The sequence below is a fragment of the Trifolium pratense genome, linkage group LG6, assembly GCF_020283565.1.
Source record: "Trifolium pratense cultivar HEN17-A07 linkage group LG6, ARS_RC_1.1, whole genome shotgun sequence".
Taxonomy (NCBI): domain Eukaryota; kingdom Viridiplantae; phylum Streptophyta; class Magnoliopsida; order Fabales; family Fabaceae; genus Trifolium; species Trifolium pratense.
In genome coordinates this window covers 4,594,935-4,616,272 of record NC_060064.1, presented here as the reverse complement: position 1 = coordinate 4,616,272, position 21,338 = coordinate 4,594,935, and the positions used below count along the sequence as shown (strand labels likewise).

At 30.2% G+C, this 21,338-nt stretch overlaps 3 protein-coding genes and 1 pseudogene across 4 annotated transcripts; 1 reads left to right on the top strand and 3 right to left on the bottom strand.

Moving 5' to 3' along the window:
* Nucleotides 1-2,557: 2,557 nt before the first annotated feature.
* Nucleotides 2,558-3,383, bottom strand: LOC123889685 (glutaredoxin-C13). Of its 2 annotated transcripts, none has more exons than XM_045939131.1 (2): nt 3,224-3,383; nt 2,558-3,136 (listed from the first exon to the last, which is right to left on the bottom strand). In XM_045939131.1, exon 2 carries the CDS (start codon nt 3,067-3,069, stop codon nt 2,764-2,766), a length of 306 nt encoding a protein of 101 aa, XP_045795087.1. In that variant the 5' UTR covers nt 3,070-3,136; nt 3,224-3,383; the 3' UTR covers nt 2,558-2,763. The 2 variants fall into 2 exon arrangements, with proteins under 2 accessions (XP_045795087.1, XP_045795088.1); XM_045939132.1 differs by having other exon boundaries at nt 2,558-3,133; nt 3,224-3,375.
* Nucleotides 3,384-5,575: 2,192 nt separating this feature from the next.
* On the bottom strand, nt 5,576-6,633 carry LOC123890669 (glutaredoxin-C11-like). Its single transcript, XM_045940325.1, has one exon. It carries the CDS (start codon nt 6,385-6,387, stop codon nt 5,992-5,994), a length of 396 nt encoding a protein of 131 aa, XP_045796281.1. The 5' UTR covers nt 6,388-6,633; the 3' UTR covers nt 5,576-5,991.
* Nucleotides 6,634-11,645: 5,012 nt separating this feature from the next.
* Nucleotides 11,646-12,242, top strand: LOC123888764 (annotated as a pseudogene).
* A 1,405-nt stretch (nt 12,243-13,647) lies between these two features.
* On the bottom strand, nt 13,648-14,456 carry LOC123891623 (glutaredoxin-C11-like). The gene has a single exon (XM_045941531.1). It carries the CDS (start codon nt 14,396-14,398, stop codon nt 14,087-14,089), a length of 312 nt encoding a protein of 103 aa, XP_045797487.1. The 5' UTR covers nt 14,399-14,456; the 3' UTR covers nt 13,648-14,086.
* Between the last annotated feature and the right edge of the window lie 6,882 nt (nt 14,457-21,338).

Below are 21,338 nucleotides of genomic sequence, written 5' to 3'. Positions count from 1 at the left end.
AACAACGAGCTAAATAATCAAAACCACAAAAAACATCTCGACACTAAATCGATCGCAATAATCAGGAGATATTAACACCAAATCTCTACCAAAAATCTTAAAAATATTAGGTTTATGAGTCACATTTTTAATATACTATTCATTTTGTTCACACTTGAATTCCAATTAATACACATTACTTCCTTGGACGAACCTGGTTCATGTTTTGCTATAGAGCTAGCCTAGAATATGCCTTCCTGTAATTTGATATTGACTGATGAATGTGGATGAAAAAAGAAGAGAATAAAAATAAACACGAGATAAGGAATGTAATACCTTCCTTTATGTGGGATAAAAGTTGAAGAATCCATTAAACCATAAAAGAAAGAATTTTCCTCTCAACTTTTAAACATGTGGCAATGCCAACAGATGAAAAATTTGATGCCAGCACAATATCTTTCTTTTCTATATAACCTTCATATTCTATTCTTCCCTTTAAAAAATTTACAAAATTTGAAAAGCTTTTCTATTTTACAACTTTTTGGTCCATAGAAAAGCTTCCACTCTTTGATCCATATCGCATGAAAATGATAGGTGACAGGAAAATTGATTTTGATCCATATAATATGCATATGCAGATTGAGACAAGCAAAACCATAATTGTTTTGCATTTCATCAAAAAAATAAAACCATAATTGTTTTGCAACAGCTTTAATTTTTTTGGTGGATTATTGTGCTGTTTACAAATTTATTGATGAAATATTTTCGTGTTACTACTCCCTCAATACTATAAATTTTTTGGTGTTAATCTTTGGTTTCCAGGAGAAAAATGTTTTGGTAATTTGGAGTTCATACATAATTGTATAGTAAAGTCCGATAAAAAATTGTTCATAAACTTAAATTCTTTTAAATAATTCTTCTTTAACCACTTGAGCCTAATCACTTAATATGCTCTTTATTGTACTGCTAGCTATCACCCCTATAGCTAGTACCTCATGTTTTAATTTATAGGAAAATGTTAATTTTTAGCACCATTGTTAATATCACAAAATTTTGCTTGTTAGAAGTAAGAATTTAAATATCAATGGTGCATATGTACGGCTAACAAAATTTTGCTTATTAGGAGTACAACATGGTTTGCGACCACCATATGATTCGTTAAATTAAGGTTTTAAATGGCTCATTATTTGGATGGAAAAAATTCATGCATATACACAAGAAAATTATAATTTACTCAAAATCTCACCTACAAGAATTTGTCTTAAAAATTCGATGAATTCGCTCAGATCCATGTATAATAATCTCATGAAAAATGAATACAAATTTTTGAATTGCTAATTAATATATCGTGAATAAATTCAAAAATAGTATAATAAAATTTCAAATTTAGATATCTGTGTCATGTCCACTTGTTCAGGTAAGAAACCATGGTACTAGTACTATATTATATATACAGTTGGAATCACTTCAATTTGAGAGTTGATCGCATCACATTCCTTAATGTGACAGACAATAGCGGTCAAACATGACTAATACAGTCATAATTGCTGTCATAATAGAGAGGAGATCCTCTCCGGTTTAATTTTCACAGAAGGGAGTAATTTTTTTTTGTTACAATTGAGTCAGAGAAGATCGAACCTAGAACCTCCTGCATACTACTCAAACTCCTTACTACTAGACCAAACTTAGTCGCTTTGGTGTAAATTTTTTATCCTAGCCATTGATTCATTTTTTAATTGAATGGTTATCTTGCAACAGTAAAAAAATATGTGGTGGAGATTAAACAGGAGGAAATTTACACGGCAGGGAGTCCTCATTCGTCATAATAGTATTGCGGTCTGAAAATATCGAAAATCTTAATTTAACAAATCATATTGTGGTCGCAAACCTTTGTTTTAAAACCCTAGTTAGCATTATGAAACCGGCTGGGTATATGAAACTATGACAATTTAGTTAGGTAGTTTTTGGATAGTCTTGCCTTAACTTCTTGGTCGGCCATTTGTTTTTAGGTGGGGATTTGCCTCGCTGTTCTTTGACTTTTAGGTTGAGTACTACATGTACTTATTATTTCAGAATGGATAGAATATCTCTTGTACTAAATTCATGTTTCTCTACTTTTATCATTAATATAATTCGATTTTGCTATTAAAAAAAAACTTAACTACATATTTGGTCTCTTACGTTTATTTTAGGTTTCAATTCGGTCCCCTACGTTTAAAAAGTATCAATTCGGTCCCTTACGTTTATTTTTTGTTTCAAGTTAGTCCTTTCCGTTAGTTTTGTCACTAACACCGTTTGAACAGTACATGTGTCAGTGTGTCCAAGTGCCACGTGTCAGTCCACATATGCAAATTGGCTGCCACATGTGACAAAATTGACGGAAAGGACTAACTTGAAACCTAAAATAAACGTAGGGGATCAAATTGGTACTTTTTAAACGTAAGGGACCAAATTGAAATCTAAAATAAACGTAAGGGATCAAATGTGTAGTTAAGCCTAAAAAAAAATGAAATTATGACAGTAGATTGGAAACAACATAAATACATAATTAGATTGTTGGTGCACTTGTACAAGGATATAAATCAAACTTGATTAATTAAGAATATATTTAATTATTTATGTGATTACATTATAGCTAATGAAATGCTAGAAAACACTTGAGACATATAAAAACACTACATAGACTATCAATACAATAGTACTATTACTAAGGTCACACTAATGTACTAAATCACAAGCAAATTTATTCTTCCACCAAGAAGCTAAAAGCTAAGGTATCATGATTCAAGAACGAGATTGATATGGTTTGAGCAATTGAGTGAGTGAACCACTTAGATGAAGTGACATAATTTCATTGGTAGATCCCATAAGTTTCCCTCCAATGAACACAGCTGGAACAGGTGCAGTACAACCTAACCTCAACAAAGCTTTCTCCATATCCCTTCCTTCAGGATCTTGATCAATTTCATGAACCATAGGCCTAATCCCAAGTTCTTGAAACAAAATGTTAACTGCATAACATAGACAACATGAACTTTTTGTGAATATCACCACACCCTTTTCAGATGCCAACCTCATCACTTTCTCCATCTCGACGAAGACGACGATGACGATGATACGGTTAGAAGTTGAAGTGCTTGTGGTTGTAGTTGATCTTCTAAATATATACACAAAAAGAAATTAATAAAATACAAAGAAAAAAGAGAGACTAATTTTGAGATAATATATGTTTAGATTATATTACCTTAGATTTTTTTAGAGCGCCCAAACCATCAGATCGAATCGAAACTGAATTCGATCTGATGGTTGTATTGGGTTTGGAAGTTTAAGTAAGAGAGATGTAAAATTATATATGAAGGTTTTGTTGAGGTTATTTTGAAATGAAATGATGGTAAATGAGAGTATTTATAGGAACTAACTTAGGGAACACATTGAAAAGAGGTTGTGCTTTTTAGATACTCAATTAAGAGTATGATTTTATTCTATAGAACAAGTTGTGAGACATATTTACAAGCATATGCTTCAAGTATAGTAGACATAGACTAGGTGTGAGATTATAGCCATTTGTGTATGAATATTTTGTTCAATATAAATAAATGAAAACAGTAGCTTAATTTCAGTGACTAAGTTAATGTAATTTTCTTAATGTTGAACTTGAATGTGGTCAATTTTTACCTGATTTTTGCAATCAAATGGTTTGAATTGTTATGCTGAGAATCTGATATTGCGCGCCTTTCGGTGGTAACAAGATTCTGTTTGTTGCACCCACTGAACTTGTTTGATTCTTTCTATTAAGATGCATCACTTATGGAATACATGATTAGAGTGAAAAGAAACTCACTGCCTTTTGAGAAGAAGTGGGAAGGAATCGCTATAACCGGGTCGTCTCTAACTTTACATAATCATATTCATGGGATAGGGACCTGCAAAAAAATACATATATATATATATAACTGACTAATCTGCAATCAGTGGTTCTGCAGGTAAAGTATTTTAGAAAATTTTGTCTTTGCATATATTGCTTACAAATGAATATGTAAAAGTCATTCAGGAAAAAGTTATGCACCCAATATTTTGGATACACAACTTATTTAGTTTAGTGATGAAATTTGTGTCGAAAATCAACATGAGTCATAAGAAATGTTACTGAGAATCGAAATTTTAGGAAAATGACACTTGTATACACGTGATCATTATTATTTTATATTAACTAGTTATTTATATTTAACTTGCTTATAACTAAAATCAATTTTTATTATTGTAGAATCAAATAAACTAAGTATATCATCACCCAGCGGTCACAGTGACACTGTGACCGCGATGTCGTAATTTTTAATTTATGTGTCTTGCGAGTGAATCGGCTATGTTTGCGATTGCAACAGTACTATTTTCTGGTTATAAAGAATTGAAATACAACTTGTGACATCTATCTAAAACCTTGATCACCCTATTGGGGTGTGTGAGACATTATAATCTTTACCACATGGATATGAAGGAATAATAAAGGAGACATAATATAAGTGGTAGCATATTAATAGAAGCCATGCACATTCCACACTACAAAATTTGAATATATCTCTACATCAAAGTGATTCTCCTACTTGATTATTATTATATCCTTCGAACCAGGTCCCCCATATGAATGGTTGGGAATCAACACATCTCAACACTTGGAATATCAATGTTAGTTGGCTTCCAGCACCAAGGGGAGAATTAATTCCTACTTGAAATATCTGGTCTATAATCACCATATACATTAATTAATATTCAATATATCTACCAATTGTTAGTTGGTTCAGTGGTGATTGACGCTGAACTTGGTAGGGAGAACCGCGGTTCGATCCCCCACAACTGCGATCGGGAGGGGGTTGGAACCACTTGATGCCAGAACTGACCCCTGAACCAAATTCAACTGGTGGTGAAAAACCACAAAAAAAATATCCAATATATTTAAAAAGATGAAATGTCTCTTGTAAAAAATGATCGGATAGAGTATTTACTAAACCAACAAGTTTCATTTCAATGGAAAACTACCTCACTAATACCATGCAAACTTTATTCTACAGCAAGTTTGCCTACAATAGAATGAATGAATGACTATTTATTATACTGTTAAAATAGGAAAAACAATTCATGGTTAAATTGGAGGCAATGACATTATCAAAAATAAAATAAAATTGGAGGCAATGTGTAACCGGAACATGGTTTGTCTTCCAATTGAGAGAGATGTCTACGTTGACTGTCCAACAGTAGTATCTTGAATAGGAATGCCTTTGGTGAATAAAACGTTTAAGAAACAAAAAATACAGTAAAGCGGATGTTTATATAATAATTAGTTAAACGAAATTTAGTTAGTTATGTCAGTTTAAGGCCTTCTATATAAAGACTTTATGCTATTCCATTACTCAAATATATTCTCTCCGGACACATTTATAAGAAAATTTGATTTTTTTGGTACATTGAAAAATGGATGCAGGTAGTCTATAGACTACATGCATCCATTTTTAAATATGCCAAAAAGTCAAATTTTCTTATAAATGTGTCCGGAGGGAGTACAAGATTTTGTTTTCAATCAAAATATATTTTAATTCCCATCAACCATTCAAATATACAACCATGTTTTTTTTTTTTAGGAGAAGCCTTTGGTGAAATGGAGTTGATTGTTACCTTGTGATCGAGAGATCACAAGTTCAAACTTGAAAACGACCTTTCTTCTTAGAGAAGTAATATTACATTCTACATACATCTACCTTCCTCAGACCCCACTTTGTAGAGCCTAGTGTACTTGACCGCTCTTACGATCAAATTTTAACTTAGTAGACACATAGTTAACCTTTTAGAAATTAAAATAACAAAAACAAGACTACATTTTATACAGACTTTAAATAGGACACTCAAGAAAGAAAAAAACAAGATGTGTCCTATTTAAACATTGTCCACAAACTATTATCAAAACTCCTTCCATACACTACTTTAGGCATATATAATAAAGAGTTTTGAATGTAATTATAACTAAAACCAAATGGCCTTTGCATCCATAAGCAATTGTTTAAGAGAACCATCAACATGAAGAGATATAATATCTTTTGAAGATCCTATAAATTTTCCACCTATAAAAACTGCTGGAACTGAAGGGTTACATCCAAAATTACTCCTCAAAGCCCATTCCATTTCTCTACCATATGAATCATTGTCTAATTCATATACTGCTGGACTTGCTCCAAGTTCATAGAAAAGTTGTTTGATGCTATGACACATGTAACATGAACTCTTTGTAAATATAACTGCTGCTTTCTTTGATGCCAAATCCTTTACTCTATCCATTACTATATATAGAAATATATATTGAAAGTTTTTTTTATTTGCAAAAGGCTTTTTGTTTTTGTGTTGTGAAATTTGAGATTTCATCAACTCTTATTTATAGTGGCTAGTGAGGAAAGTGGATTGGATTATATATTGTATAAAATATAGAAAAGTGGAAAATCAAATTAAATATATTTAAGTTGGATAGGAAAGAGAGAAGATCTTTCGTATATTTGTTTGGATAAGGGAAATTCTCATTGATCATTTGGTAGATGTAATGTATTAATGATGAACAAGTTGAATTTAGCATCATATTGTAAATGATATAATTCAAATATATCATAGGGGTGGATCATGGATGTGGATGTTCGTACAAATCAATCAATATGCCGGAAATGGAATAAGAACATATATTGTTTATTAGCTGAAAAAAAAAAACTTCTTTCGGTCCCATTTTCAGCATCATGAATATTATATGAGAGTTGCTATTTGAACAACTTTTTTCTAAACAACATATAAATACCGTACATCTTTTAAGTCTCTACACGTAGCCCGAGATATGTGAGAAAATATTAAAAAATAGCAAAAAGGTAGGCAGGCTATTTTTTTTTACGCAAGGTAGGCAGGCTATATTATTGTCGTATTTTTGTCTAAATTTTTTGTTCAAATATCTTTTCTGATATTATATTATGTACATTATATTATAATAATGTGAATATATACAAACTTCTCCATGTTCTTATACATCCATTTCTTTTAAAAGGGGAGAAGAAAAAGAAGCACGATTATGCTAATAATTCAGATTTCTTTGGTTAGTGTAGTGTCGTCTGGTGGCGGGGATATACTCGTCGAGGACTTTGAAATATTTCAGATGATGCTTCTACTTCCATAGCCTGAGGAGTGAGGACAAGGCGTGATCACTTGGTGTTGCTGTGGCACAATATGTTCACATGGCGATGACTAAAAATGTACAATATTTCATCTTTGCGTGGATCGCCTAACGGCATAAGTCTTTCGGCTGACGGCGTGTAGGCCATGTGTTCAATGCAGCAATGCAAAGTGTTTGCGATAAGTTTGTCAAGCGATGACATAAATTTCTTACAATATTTTAGAATTTCTGCGATATTTTAATATTGTTAGTCTAGCATTTAATTTGGCATTGTAAGAAGAGGACCAGAACATTAATTTGGCAGGCTATAAAGTTGAAGACTCGGCCTTTAGGAAAAATAGTTTGAAGATACAACAAATCCATCAATCATGTGTAATTTTTCATCTCTTTCATTGTTGTATGTATTAAGTGTTGGAACAAAATCTCACTTGATGAATCTCACACACTCACAAACTGGTGTAAAACCAGAAAAGCAGAAATTACGAAATTATGAAACTCAAAATTGATCAACAATATTGGAGGAAAAGGTTTTGAGAGAGAAAGAAGAGATATTAGGGAAGGATCACTTGTTCACATTACTTTCTTTTGAACAAAGATACAAGTATATAAAGCTGTTGCTTACACTCCAAGTCACAGCTGTTATAACTAACTTCCCTCTTTATTAACTTTTTTTACATCTAACTAACTCTAACCGCTTGAGTTAATTACACAACACTTAACAAACACTTAAAACTAACTATATTTTATAACACAAGTAGATTGCAACATTTGAATTATAAACTAACATTAAGATCATCACGAGTTAGCTAAATACCTAGGACAAAGAAGAACCTCTTTTAATCTTAATGTCATTGAATTCTCATAATATTTATGCAATTGGTGTTTTTTGTTCTTAATCATCGATGATTCTTATTCTTAATGATTTTCGTTATGTGATCATTACTGAATCAATTTTAAGATTACCTTACTATTGAAAAATAAGTTAGTGATAACCGAAGTTATGATATTTTTTGATGTTAACATTCTTAAAAAAAAAGGTTCCAATAGAGAGTTCGGCCGCAAGGTAATAAAGTCTGACCAATATTTTGTCGTGAATCATGATATTTATTTACTGTATAGGATGAGTATAATTTTATCATGTGCTCATTAATCATGAAGGGCATTCTTTAATGCTTTAACTGATAAGTGACCTTTAGGAATTAGGGTCTCGGCGTAAGAATAAATAAAATCTGGCAAAAAATTAATTCCACCAGAAATTTAATTCAAGTTCTCCCGAATAATTTATTCTAAAGGGACTCTTAATTAGTCAAATATCTTGGTCGTTGAACTTATTTTTCTAAAGGGACTCCTCTCATTTTTTTTTTATAATTTGTAATCAAATTTGTAATGGTTGCTAAAACTATTAACTTCAACTTTCTTGCACAATTAAATTCAACACAATCCACCCGAGAACGTTTAGATATGATGACGAGAGTCTCTTTTAGTTTAATTAAGGTCCTAACTTCGATCCTAGGTTTGGGCATGCATCATCGTTAGAACTCTTAGGTAGAATTTACCATTCATTTAGGCTCCACAAAACTCAAAAGATTAGTTGTTACATTTATGCACGCAAATGATATCTGATTTACGCCAAAAATAAACTAAACACAATCTATGTATATGCATTTAGTACTATTAGGGTCTGTTTGGTTCGAAATAGAAGGAGGGGAGGGGAGGGAAGGGGAGGAATTTTAATGGAGGAGAGGGGAAGTGAGGGGAGGGGAGGATAATATTTATGTTTGGTTCAAAAGAGGGGGAGGGGAGGGGAGGTGAGAGATTTTTACTAAATATGTGTTTGGTTCACAAGGGGAGGGGAGGGATTCTAAAATTAATTTACTTTTTTATCCTTGTCATCTTTACAAAATCTCAACATTTTAAAATTATTCAGTATTCACTACATAAACAATTAAATATGAAAACTCAATAACCGAAAACTCCAGAAATAATCAAATGCAAAATTCTAACAAAATTTTTTATGTTCAAAAATATTAGAGCACTTCTAAAATATAATGTGTAGAATATGAAAATATGTATAAAACAATTTATTGATAGTTAATTTTCCTAAAAAAACTTGTTGATAGTTTATATATATATATATAGGGAACACTTCAAGTGAGAGGATGTCTTATAATGAGAGATGAGAGGAATAATTAATATCCATTGGATTAAAATATATGGTTAAGATTTAATTACTCTCGTATATTCTTTTAGTAGCTTATGAGTCTCCTTCTCTTCCACTCTTGTTATTCTCCTTCTCCTTCTCTTCTCTTCCACTCAGAAAACCATTAACTTCAAAGATTTATTGGCAAAAAATGTTATGGATCACTATAATAATAATAATAAAGAAAATCAGTCACCATGCATCTAATTAATCCAACCCCTTTTGAACGGTTTCCAATTTTCATTTTTGCATCTACTTGATTAGAAAACCATAGCTTTCTATTTCCTAAGTTATTGTTTTTTGCCAGATATGGATTTGAAAGCACAATATATGGGTCTTAAATTGAGATTGATATAACCAAAAATATTGATCAGCTCTATTGATAGAAATTACTAGGAAGAATCAATAATTGGTGGATCTTACAGCTTTTCCAAAAAAGAACGAGGAAGGAGAATTTTGAGGGAAAACAATCATGTGCAATTAATTTTATTTGGAACATTTAATCTACACCGTAAAATTTAATCTAATGATTATTATTTGCTCCTCTCATCTCTCATAATAACACACTCCTCTCACTTGAAGTACTCCCTATATGTACAGTGCAACGAATTAAAAAGTGTTCATTTTATTAGGGAGTACTTCAAGTGAGAGGAGTGTGTTATTATGAGAGATGAGAGGAGCAAATAATAATCATTAGATTAAATTTTACGGTGTAGATTAAATGTTCCAAATAAAATTAATTGCACATGATTGTTTTCCCTCAAAATTCTCCTTCCTCGTTCTTTTTTGGAAAAGCTGTAAGATCCACCAATTATTGATTCTTCCTAGTAATTTCTATCAATAGAGCTGATCAATATTTTTGGTTATATCAATCTCAATTTAAGACCCATATATTGTGCTTTCAAATCCATATCTGGCAAAAAACAATAACTTAGGAAATAGAAAGCTATGGTTTTCTAATCAAGTAGATGCAAAAATGAAAATTGGAAACCGTTCAAAAGGGGTTGGATTAATTAGATGCATGGTGACTGATTTTCTTTATTATTATTATTATAGTGATCCATAACATTTTTTGCCAATAAATCTTTGAAGTTAATGGTTTTCTGAGTGGAAGAGAAGAGAAGGAGAAGGAGAATAACAAGAGTGGAAGAGAAGGAGACTCATAAGCTACTAAAAGAATATACGAGAGTAATTAAATCTTAACCATATATTTTAATCCAATGGATATTAATTATTCCTCTCATCTCTCATTATAAGACATCCTCTCACTTGAAGTGTTCCCCATTTTATTATATATAAAAAAAAAGTATTCATCCAAAAATGTTGTAGGATAGGTAAAAAATAAAAACAAGTATCTTGTAAAAAAAAGTACATTAAAACAAAAAAATAAAAATAGTACAGGAAAAAAATAAACACAGGATGTTGGCAACGTAAAAAAAATGGCAACAAGCAAATCTTTTATATTATAAGCTTGTATACACAAGCAAACTCTAAACCCTAATTTGCTTTCCCCGTTTTCCCTCCATTTTATCTTGACTAGGATTCGAACCCACAACCTTTCAATACAAGACAACATTTCTAACCATTATGGCAAGTATACCAATTGTGATTAAAATTATGTGCAATAATTGATAAGCACCATCAATTTTAAAAGTATATCATATCAAAATTATTGTTGACTATATTATTCATCACGAAATATTTTTATGTCTTTCCTGATCAATGTTTTTTTTCTACCGGATCATAAATTTAGAGAATAATTATCATGTGAGATTTGAAAAGTTATTATCACGTGTGATTTGGAAAGTTATATATATATATATATATATATATATATATATATTCTCATACTATAACACCTTCAACAATATTGAAATCTATTAAAAAAAAACATCTTTCACATTTCAATGTCTCATATAACCTTGCTTATATCACTTTTTAAATTATTTATTATGCATTTTATTAAATTGTAGTTTTTTAAAATTGGAAAAAGAATTTTGTCAAAAAAAAAATGGAAAAAGAATTGATATTTTTTATAAATACCCTTTATTTTTACGTTAATGTATCCAAACATAAATCAATTCTCTTTAAATCACTTTTAACCAAAATCAAATCTATCAAACTCAATTCTGCTAAATCAATTTTTTTTGCAATACAACCAAACACAACCATAGTCATGTCAATAATCACATTCATTATTTTGATTTTAACATTGGAGATTTAATATTAACCGATGATCAATTGATACAATATGCACTAGCAGATATTGAGATGATGTTACGTAGTTGTGGGAAGAGTTTAAAAGATTATCTTCCAATGCATAGAGTAGACACATCATTAGTTCCTGATATACAAAATAGTTTAATACACGACGAATTGAATTATAATAGACAATCATTAGTTGAGGAACATGTTAGATTGATGTCAACTATGACTTGAGAGCAACGTAAAGTATATGACACAATCATGACAAGAGTTAACGAAAACAAACCTGGTAAGTTTTTTCTTTATGGTTATGGCGGTACAAGGAAGACATTTATCTGGAGGGTCATGTCAGCCGCATTACGCTAAAAAGGTGAGATAGTTTTAACAGTTTCCTCAAGTGGGATCGCTGCATTGCTTATACCTGGCAGTAGAACAACATATTCAAGGTTTTGTATTCCTCTAAATGTTGACGAGTTTTCAACATGTACCATAGTTCCTAAAAGCCCTTTGGCGCTATTAATGCAAAAAGCAAAGCTCATTATATTGGATGAAGCACTAATGATGCACAAACACTGTTTCGAAGCTGTTGATCAAACTTTAAAAGATATTCTCAAGTTTGTTGATGAAAAAAATAAACACATTCTCTTCGGTGGAAAAGTTGTTGTTTTTGGCGGAGATTTAGACAAATTCTACCTGTAATACCCAAAGGTACAAGGCCAGAAGTTGTTCATGCTACTATTAATTATTCGGTTTTTTGGAATTTTTGTGAAGTTTTAACATTGAGTAAAAACACGAGGCTTCTCGGTGGTGCTTCGAGTGCAGACGTTGAACAAAGAAGATTGTTTTCTGAATGGGTTTTGGATGTTGGCGATGGAGAAATTGGAGATGACAACGACGATGATTTAGAACTTGACATTCCATCAGATTTATTGATTCCAAATTCAGGTGGTCCTCTTGCTTCTATCATTGAAAACACTTATCCCAAACTTTTACAAAACATGAACGATATAACGTATTTCCAAAATAGAGCTATACTAGCTCCTAAAAATTCAATAGTCGGCACAATAAATGATTATATGTTGGATTTAATTCCTGATGAAGAAAAAACATATTTGAGTTATGATATTTCACTCACACAAAATGTAGACGTAAGAAATCATTTTAAATTTCAACGGAGACAATTTCCTATAATGATTTATTTTGCGATGACTATTAATAAGAGTCGGGGACAATCTTTAAAGCATGTTGGGATATATCTTCCGTCGCCAGTGTTTTCACATGGTCAGTTGCATGTTGCAATTTCAAGAGTTACTTCTAGAAAAGGATTAAAAATATTGATCATCGATGACGACGGTGAAGATACGACTAAGACTTCGAATGTGGTCTATAAGAAAATCTTTCGTAATATAACATAATTTTCTTTGTATGAATATTTTTCCAAAGTTATTGTTGAACTATCGTTTAATGTTACTCAACTGTTTTCATATACCTTACATTATTAAAATTATCATATCTTATTTAATCATTATATATCTTACAGCTAATGAGACCCGTGCACCGCACGGGTCGATGTTCTAGTAACTTAGTATGATTTAATATAAATTTTAAAAGGAAAGTTTTGGTATTTTCAAATAAATATGAGGATAATTATGTCAATGTAATTAAAATTATAATAATTCATCTCTCCTCACCTCCCCTCCCCTCCAAATCCCCCCAATTTGGGGGGAAGCAAAAATTGGTCATTGGAGGGATTTTGCTCACCTTCCTCTCCCCTCATAAAATTTGAACCAAACACAAAACATTTAAAATATTCCCTCACCTCCCCTCCCCTCCCCTCCAAAAACCCCGAACCAAACATACCCTTAGTTGCACGATTTGATACACTTGACAAATTGCTATGAATGTGGTATCTAGATCCCCTTATTTAAAGATTCATAATATCCACTTGATCAATATAAAATTTTGTTTTCCATAAAAATAATAAAGATTTTTCTAATCTATCCTTTCATAAATTAATGGTATTTACCGATCGACCAATAAGAACAAACTATATGTAAGTCTATATGTGCAAATTCAAAAATTTGCTACAAGTTTTTTCTTGTGAGTACCGCATTTAAATCCACTCATGTGATTTATTCTTATTGGTTGATGTGCTTCCTTGTGACGACGGGCTAGTCTCGAATTCAAATCTTAAAAATAGCTTCTTTACTTGCAAAAATAATACGATATACATATACTTATTTAGACTCCCCCACAGTAAGTCTCGTACATTGGACCTTCCTAATGACCAAATGTTATGATCTTAATAGACATGTATATATAGTTAGCCTTTTTAGATCAAGTAACAAAAAGATTACTTTTTATACAAACTTTTAATTGAAACTTAAATAGGATTACACTCAAGAAAAACTAGGTGTATCCTAATTAAACATTGTCTCCAAAATATTATCAAAACTCTTAATACACCTCTTTTGGCATAATACTATAAAGAGTTCTGAATTTGACTATAACTAAAACCAAATGGCCTTTGCATCCATAAGTAATTGTTTAAGAGAACCATCAACATGAAGAGATATAACATCTTTTGAGGATCCTACATATTTTCCACCTATGAACACTGCTGGAACTGAAGGGTTACATCCAAAATTACCCCTCAAAGCCCATTCCATTTCTCTACCATTTGAATCATTGTCTAGTTCATATACTGCTGAACTTGCACCAATCTCATAAAATAGTTGCTTGATGCTATGAAACATGTAACATGAACTCTTTGTAAATATAACTGCTGCTTTCTTTGATGACAAATCCTTTACTCTATCCATATATTACTTATATGAAAAAATTATGAAACTTGAAAATATTCAAAGTTTTTTTTCTAAGGCTTTTGTAAGCTTGTGTTGGTGAGGAAAGTGGATTGAATTGGAAAATATAGAAAGTAAAAAAAAAAAAAGTAAAAATATAAAATTAATTATAGCTAAGTTGGATAGGAAAGATCAGAGAGGGAGAGAAAAAAAAAGATTTTTTAGATATTTTGTTTGGATAAGGGAAATGCTCATTGATCATTTGGTAGATATAATGCAATGATGAACAAGTTGGATTAAGCATATATCACACAGTAAATTATAATTCAAATCTCTTTGGAGGTGGATATGTACGTACAATTAATCAATGTTAGAAATGGAATAAGAACATTGTTTATTTTATTAGCTGAAAATAACCTCTTTCGGTCCCATTTTCAGCATCATGAACATTATTATATTATATTATGAATATTATAAATGTGAATATATACAAGCTTCTCTAAGGCAGATGGCACAAAATTAATAATGTATTGGGAAAAAATCTATCAAGGGAATGTAATCCAATATAATTAAATTAGTATTATTCAAAGTCAAGGTCAGAAAAGGAAAAAAGTTCAATGTCCTAGCTAGTGTCACTTGCATGGCTAGATATGAATTTCTTGCTTTGACAAATTGACGAAAATCACACAGTTAGAATGTTAGTGATCATTGAATCAAGATGGGAGAATGCAAAAAGTAAACAAGTATATTTTGTTTTTTTAAACTCTAAAATATGAAGCCTGAAATCTAAAGCATTTGATATTGATCCAACGATCACTGTGCGTGTGAATGCATGAGATTTGTGAGCTAAGACAATCCAAATCGGAGAAGAATAAAAAGTAACATGTTATTATGGTAATAATTTAGAGTTACTAATGCATTAGGTTTATAAGTTCACTTTTCGATACAAAGCCGGTTCATATTGAATTTTCGGTCATGAGGGGTCTGACTTTACATTAGACCTTGAACAATCGTACAAGTGAGTCGGACATCGCAACTTAATAAATTGTTTTTAAATATTAAGTTTATGAGTCATTTCACTTATATAATATGATGCTAAATATTTATTTTTCCATCACACTTGATATACCAACACTTACTATATATGTTAGTAATCACCAAAATTTGCAACATGATGTGGAGAAAGATAAGAGTTTATCCAATTCCTTTTCCACTCTTTCAGTTTGGTCCCGGGTTCAGAATCATAGAATAGAAAAACAGTTGTAAGGTTGGGTATGGGAAGAGATTCTTCAAAATTCAATGTTTATTATTATTTGATTCAATTATTATGATTCAATTTTTTTGGTATAGATGCTTTGGCTGAGTGATCATGTTCTCTTTTTCTGAGAAATATTTTATATATCCACGAACCAAAAGATTTGGGATTCTCTTCATCAATTTGTAGTATCAACTCAAGGGTAAAGAGAATGTCAACTTCAAAGTAAATTTCCTAGCTATAGATGGATAAGATACAAATTAGGTTAGTGAATATCGCATTTTTAGATATATAATAACATGGCTATAATGCTATGAATGGTCCACCGTGGACAAGTGATTTACCAAATATGAATTTTACGAAATTTATTGTTGGATTGAAAGTTTATATCGTATAGATCATCCACAAATTTTTTAAAACTTTTTGAAAATCATTTGATATGTTATTGAGACCCATCAAGATTTACTTTATTTAATAAACCGTTAATCTTGATGTGTCTCAATATCATATCAAATAATTTTCAATTTTTCTAAATTTTTCTATTAATGTTCTATATGATATAAATTTTCAATCCAACGGTGGATTTTGTAAAATTCGTATTCGTTATAATGTTATTCATGACTGGTCCATCATGGACCACTTGATGAAGTGGTTCATATTATAATTTACCATAATAACATTATTATATAGTTTTGAAATTTGAATCAATATACACAAATTGAATTTCAGCGGGACTAACAATGTACTCATCATAAATCTAATATTTTAAAAAAAATCTGTTGAATTTTAATCTCTCAATTTCACTGAAAAAGACCTTAAATGTGGTTTCGATCACCGACCAATACATATGGAGAAATATTTGTTGGCAGATGTCAATCCCTAATTAAATGAATCTCAATTACCTCGAGTGGAATTAGTCTCTGCATGTGCATTATGGTAAGTTGGTAACTTGAGAATCAAATCAATCAAGAATTTAATTTAATTTTGAACTTAATCTGAAATTAAAAATTAACTTATTATTATTATTATTATTATTATTATTAGTTTCATATAAAAAAAATATATATTTTGAATATTATATAAATCACATTCAATTGATTTTCTTTCATTCTCATTAATTAAATACGACTATTATAGTCATGCATTTTAATAATAAATAACACCAACAACTATTACCCATCAATAAATCTCGTAAAAAATATCATCTCTCTCATTTTTCATATATTAAAAAAGTATGACTCTCAGTCATAGGAGTACATGTTATCTGAGAATGAACATTATATATAATTGAAATATAAAGTGGCTTTAAATTTTAACCCTATTTTTTTTTTAAATCACTATTATATTTATGTATCTATTATTTATCAAATAACTTATTATATTTAAATAAACCGCATAATTTTTTTAATACTCTATTATTTTATCAAAATACAAGTACTTATGTGTTTCATCCTCATTTGTTTTCATCTATTCTTTTCTATTTCTTTTTTTATTCTTTTTTTCGCACACATGCATAAAAATAAGAGAAATTGTTGAGAACGTGAGTACAACAAATTGATATCTCTCTAACTATTAATGTACTCCATTCGTTCTTCCAGTCCCTATTATTAGTAAAATCTCACTTGTTAATATCATTAAATAATTGATGTATTTGATCAATAATATAAACCAAATGCGAGTATACTAGCTATTATGAAAATAATATAAACCAATAATATATCGGTCATATAATGAACCTAAAAATGAATCTTTGCTTAAAAAAAGGACCATAGAGAGTATACTACATATTATGAAGAAAAAAAACTCTGGAAAAATTGTTAACCTTCTAATTATTATTTTTTTGGTCAAGGTTAACCTTCTAATTATTAACCTATCATATTATAAAAATTAAGTGTCTCACAAAATAGTTAGACATATATGCATTTATTTATTACTAATAGATGATATTATATGTAGGGTTTTTCTATCGTGTGCAAAATTTGCACATGTTTATAAATTCAAAATAGTAAGTTTGTATTGGAACTTGTGAATTTTATATTAAATGCATAATTTTTTAATAAATAATTGTTGTTTTTCAATAAAAAATTACTTTTTTTTTCAATAATTGTTGATTGCCTTAACATGTGCAATATTGCATATGTTAGACAAACCTTTTTTTATTATATTTTATTCATCAGTATTCATTTGTTACTATAGATTACCCAATTATAGTATGGTTTTATGGTGATTGGTGACTTAGGAATGAAAATATTACAGTTTTTGGCACAAAAAACACAAAAAACTATTACTTAATCATTCTATTAAATAAAAAAGAATTTGTTTATTTTTAGAAACTCTTATTGCATGGAATTCAATGTGTTTCTAACTAAAATAATTGTAGCTTCAATGTAAACAAAAACATGTGGATTTTTAGTATGGAATATGAGAGGTATGAATACATAAAGTAATCGATGCTTCTAATGAATGTTGGGGAGGAGTCATGAAGGCAAAACCTCCGGGACAAAAGAAATAATTATTATGTAGATATATGTCTAGAACTGTTTATAATAGTAAAATCAATTATTTGGTATAAATCCACTCTTGTCAAAGATCGTGTTCGTAAAATTAATTTAAAAAGTTGGTGTTTAAATTGCAGAAATCAAAATATTCATATATGCAAAATACAAAATTTTAAGAATGGTTAAGGAAAGCGACATTAATTGGATAGATGTTCCTTCCAATTATAACAACCGGATGAACAACCATATATCTTGTTGAAGCAATTTTTCTTCGACCAAAATCCATCCGTGACATCTTAAAATGTTTAATTCCAAAACAATAACTCTTGTCCTAAGCCACTTAAGTTTAAATGTTACAATTTTTGTTAAGTTGAGGATAACATTAGAGGACTCTGTAATTGAATTGAAAAAGATACATACAAAAATGTGGGAATGTGTTATACACTTATACTCTCTAGTAATGTAATAACCGTAAAAGTAGTTCAAAATATAGAAAATAAAATAGATTATTTGACACAGAGTTAAAAACATAGACATACATGGCGAAAGTATCGCCACAAAAGTTGTTAAAATCTCATTTTAAATATGAATTTTGTTTTAAATTGTTTGGCCTGATTTTTTTTCCTCTTATTTAGAGCTTATGCAAACAACTTGTGCAATTTTTATATATTATTATAAATTTGTCAAGGTAGTTTATGATAAAATAGTTTATAAAATTACAATTTTCACTAATGTAAACTTATAAAATAACATAAAACTTAATTTATATTGCATAAGCTATTTGCATAAGCTCAAAAAAAGCTAGGCCAAACGGAACTCTATGTAAACTCGTTAAAATCACTTAAACTCGCACTTTTTTACCTACTTGAACCATTCAATAGCTCAATTTTAATTTATTTTAGTTTTTGTCAATTCAAAATCTCAGTTTATCGTTTAAAAATTGCCAAAAAAAAAAAACAATTGCACAAAATTTAAATTTTGCTTTAGAAGAGGCACAAATTTTGTAGTAATAAGAAAATCCTATAAAAGAAAGGTGTACCCATTGAGACAATTTTTTAAGGATATAACCATTTCTTAAGCATATAAACATTTTTCAGAAATATAATTAGCAATATAGTAATTGTAAATGTGGTGGTACTATTAGATTTGCACCCAAAAGTTGTTGTTTTTCCGCCTCTCAAACTTTCAATCCATATTAGCAATGATTTTGGACTCTTAAGTACAATCGAAAATCCTTATTTCTCCCGTAACCTAATAAATACGAATTCTATGATGGATAGATATGTTATGTTATTCTCATTTCATCTCACTTCACAAGATCATGATTGAGCATCAGATCAAAATAATGCTTTACTGAGGTTATGTTTACCTAGGCCTTTGATTATCTCAACAATGTGCCTGTTCTAGAGAAGTGTTATAGTTACCTGCACCACAACCTCACAATCATATATCATCCCTGCAACACAACAAAAATAAATAATCTGCTACAATTCCCTCACATATTAGAATACATTCAACACACTCACAATTTTTCCAAGACTAATCTGGTGCAATTAGGATTTAGACCAACATGACTTTTTAATTAAGTCTCCAAATGGCAAGAATCAAAATTTTGCCAAGAATAAGGATTAAAACTAATAGCATTAACAGGGTCCTACTTGTAGACATCAAGCTTGGGGACTTGAGTATTAGAAGAATATAGTCCGTCCATTTTCGTTGGTACTGGTCATCATGTGACAAAACTTATATGTCATAGTTTGGTTATACAAATTATGAAATATATGAAAATAAACCCTATTTAAATTGTCTAAGCCAAGGTCATGATGTTTGAATTTTCAAGTTAGTCAAGTCTCAACCAAACAACTCAAGCATGTTATAGTCTTAAATCTTAATCTATGATAATACTGGTGAACATGAACATGAAAATGTAATTTTATAGTTTTCATTATACAGGAGTTAGAATTAGAAACACATCGCAAACAAAATTCTTCTCTGACTGATGCTGCATACACAACAGTTTTTGGGAAAGAACATCCAGGACGTGTTCGAGGCATGGGGTAATCCCATCTCAATACCTTGGAAGCTCATCAAGAGCTCCATCCAGTTTCTGATGATTTTACAAAAAAGCATTTTCACTCATATTCCTTATCTCTTATTGATATTTGTGTTGTACGTTTTTATAGACTTAATCTCTTATTGAAATTTAAATTGAAGCTCCATGATAATAGAAACTAGCAAATAGAAAACTATCATTCAAACATGTTATACAATTAATCAATTTACTTGCATTTAGACTTAGATTATATTTGCATTTAGACTTGGATGATTGTAATTAGTTAAACTTGTGAATTTTAAATTTAAGCTTAGTTTTAATATTTTAACTTTAGATGTTAATTTGCTTGTCTATGTTATGATATTTTTTACACTTCAAACGTTGTGGTGATGTATAGTTTTGGAAATATAAGTTCTGCAAAATTGAAATATAGTAGAAGGTGTTGACATACGTGTTCAAATCCTGGGTTTTATATCCTAAGTCGTGACTCTATTTAATCTATGAGATAACATAACATCAACTAAATCTTGCAGCGTTCATGTATACTTGAATTCGATGGAGCATATAGTGGAAATCCTGGAAGGTCTGGACTCTGGAGATTATTACTACTGATCATTTTGCTTATTACTTATTACTAACCATATTTTTTCTAACGAATTTACCACATTTTTTTATTGGTTTTGCAACAGTTTGAGGGTTCCTGGAAAGTGAACAACCAGAATTTAAGGGGCCTGTGTAATGAGGCTCAGCAGCTGACGGATAACTTTAAGTCGGTCACTGTCGAACATGTTCCTAGGGTATTCACTTTTTCATCTGCATTTGAAAATCATTTGTGATCATACTTATTCAAATTGTTTTTTAATTGGCACATCTGTCTACTACCGAAGATCACTAGCATATATCTTTATTGAAAATTATTTATGATTCAAATGCTTGAATGGTCAAAACTTGTATGATTTGAAATTAAAAATACTAGTTCCACTATCAATGGCATTAGTCCATATAATTTTGCCTCCCGTTTTCATGATTTTAACAAATGCCTGTTTTTTAATGTTTTAAGGGTCATAACCCTGAAGCTGATGCTCAAGCAAGTCGGGGTAAATATCTCGGAGGTATGACTTCAAGATTTTTCTGACTTTTAAAAACATTGTAGTT

Excerpts from the sequence above, each read along its gene's own strand:
- LOC123889685 (XM_045939131.1), bottom strand. The coding sequence starts at position 3,069 with ATGGAGAAAGTGATGAGGTTGGCATCTGAAAAGGGTGTGGTGATATTC.
- LOC123891623 (XM_045941531.1), bottom strand. The coding sequence starts at position 14,398 with ATGGATAGAGTAAAGGATTTGTCATCAAAGAAAGCAGCAGTTATATTT.
- LOC123890669 (XM_045940325.1), bottom strand. The coding sequence starts at position 6,387 with ATGAAATCTCAAATTTCACAACACAAAAACAAAAAGCCTTTTGCAAAT.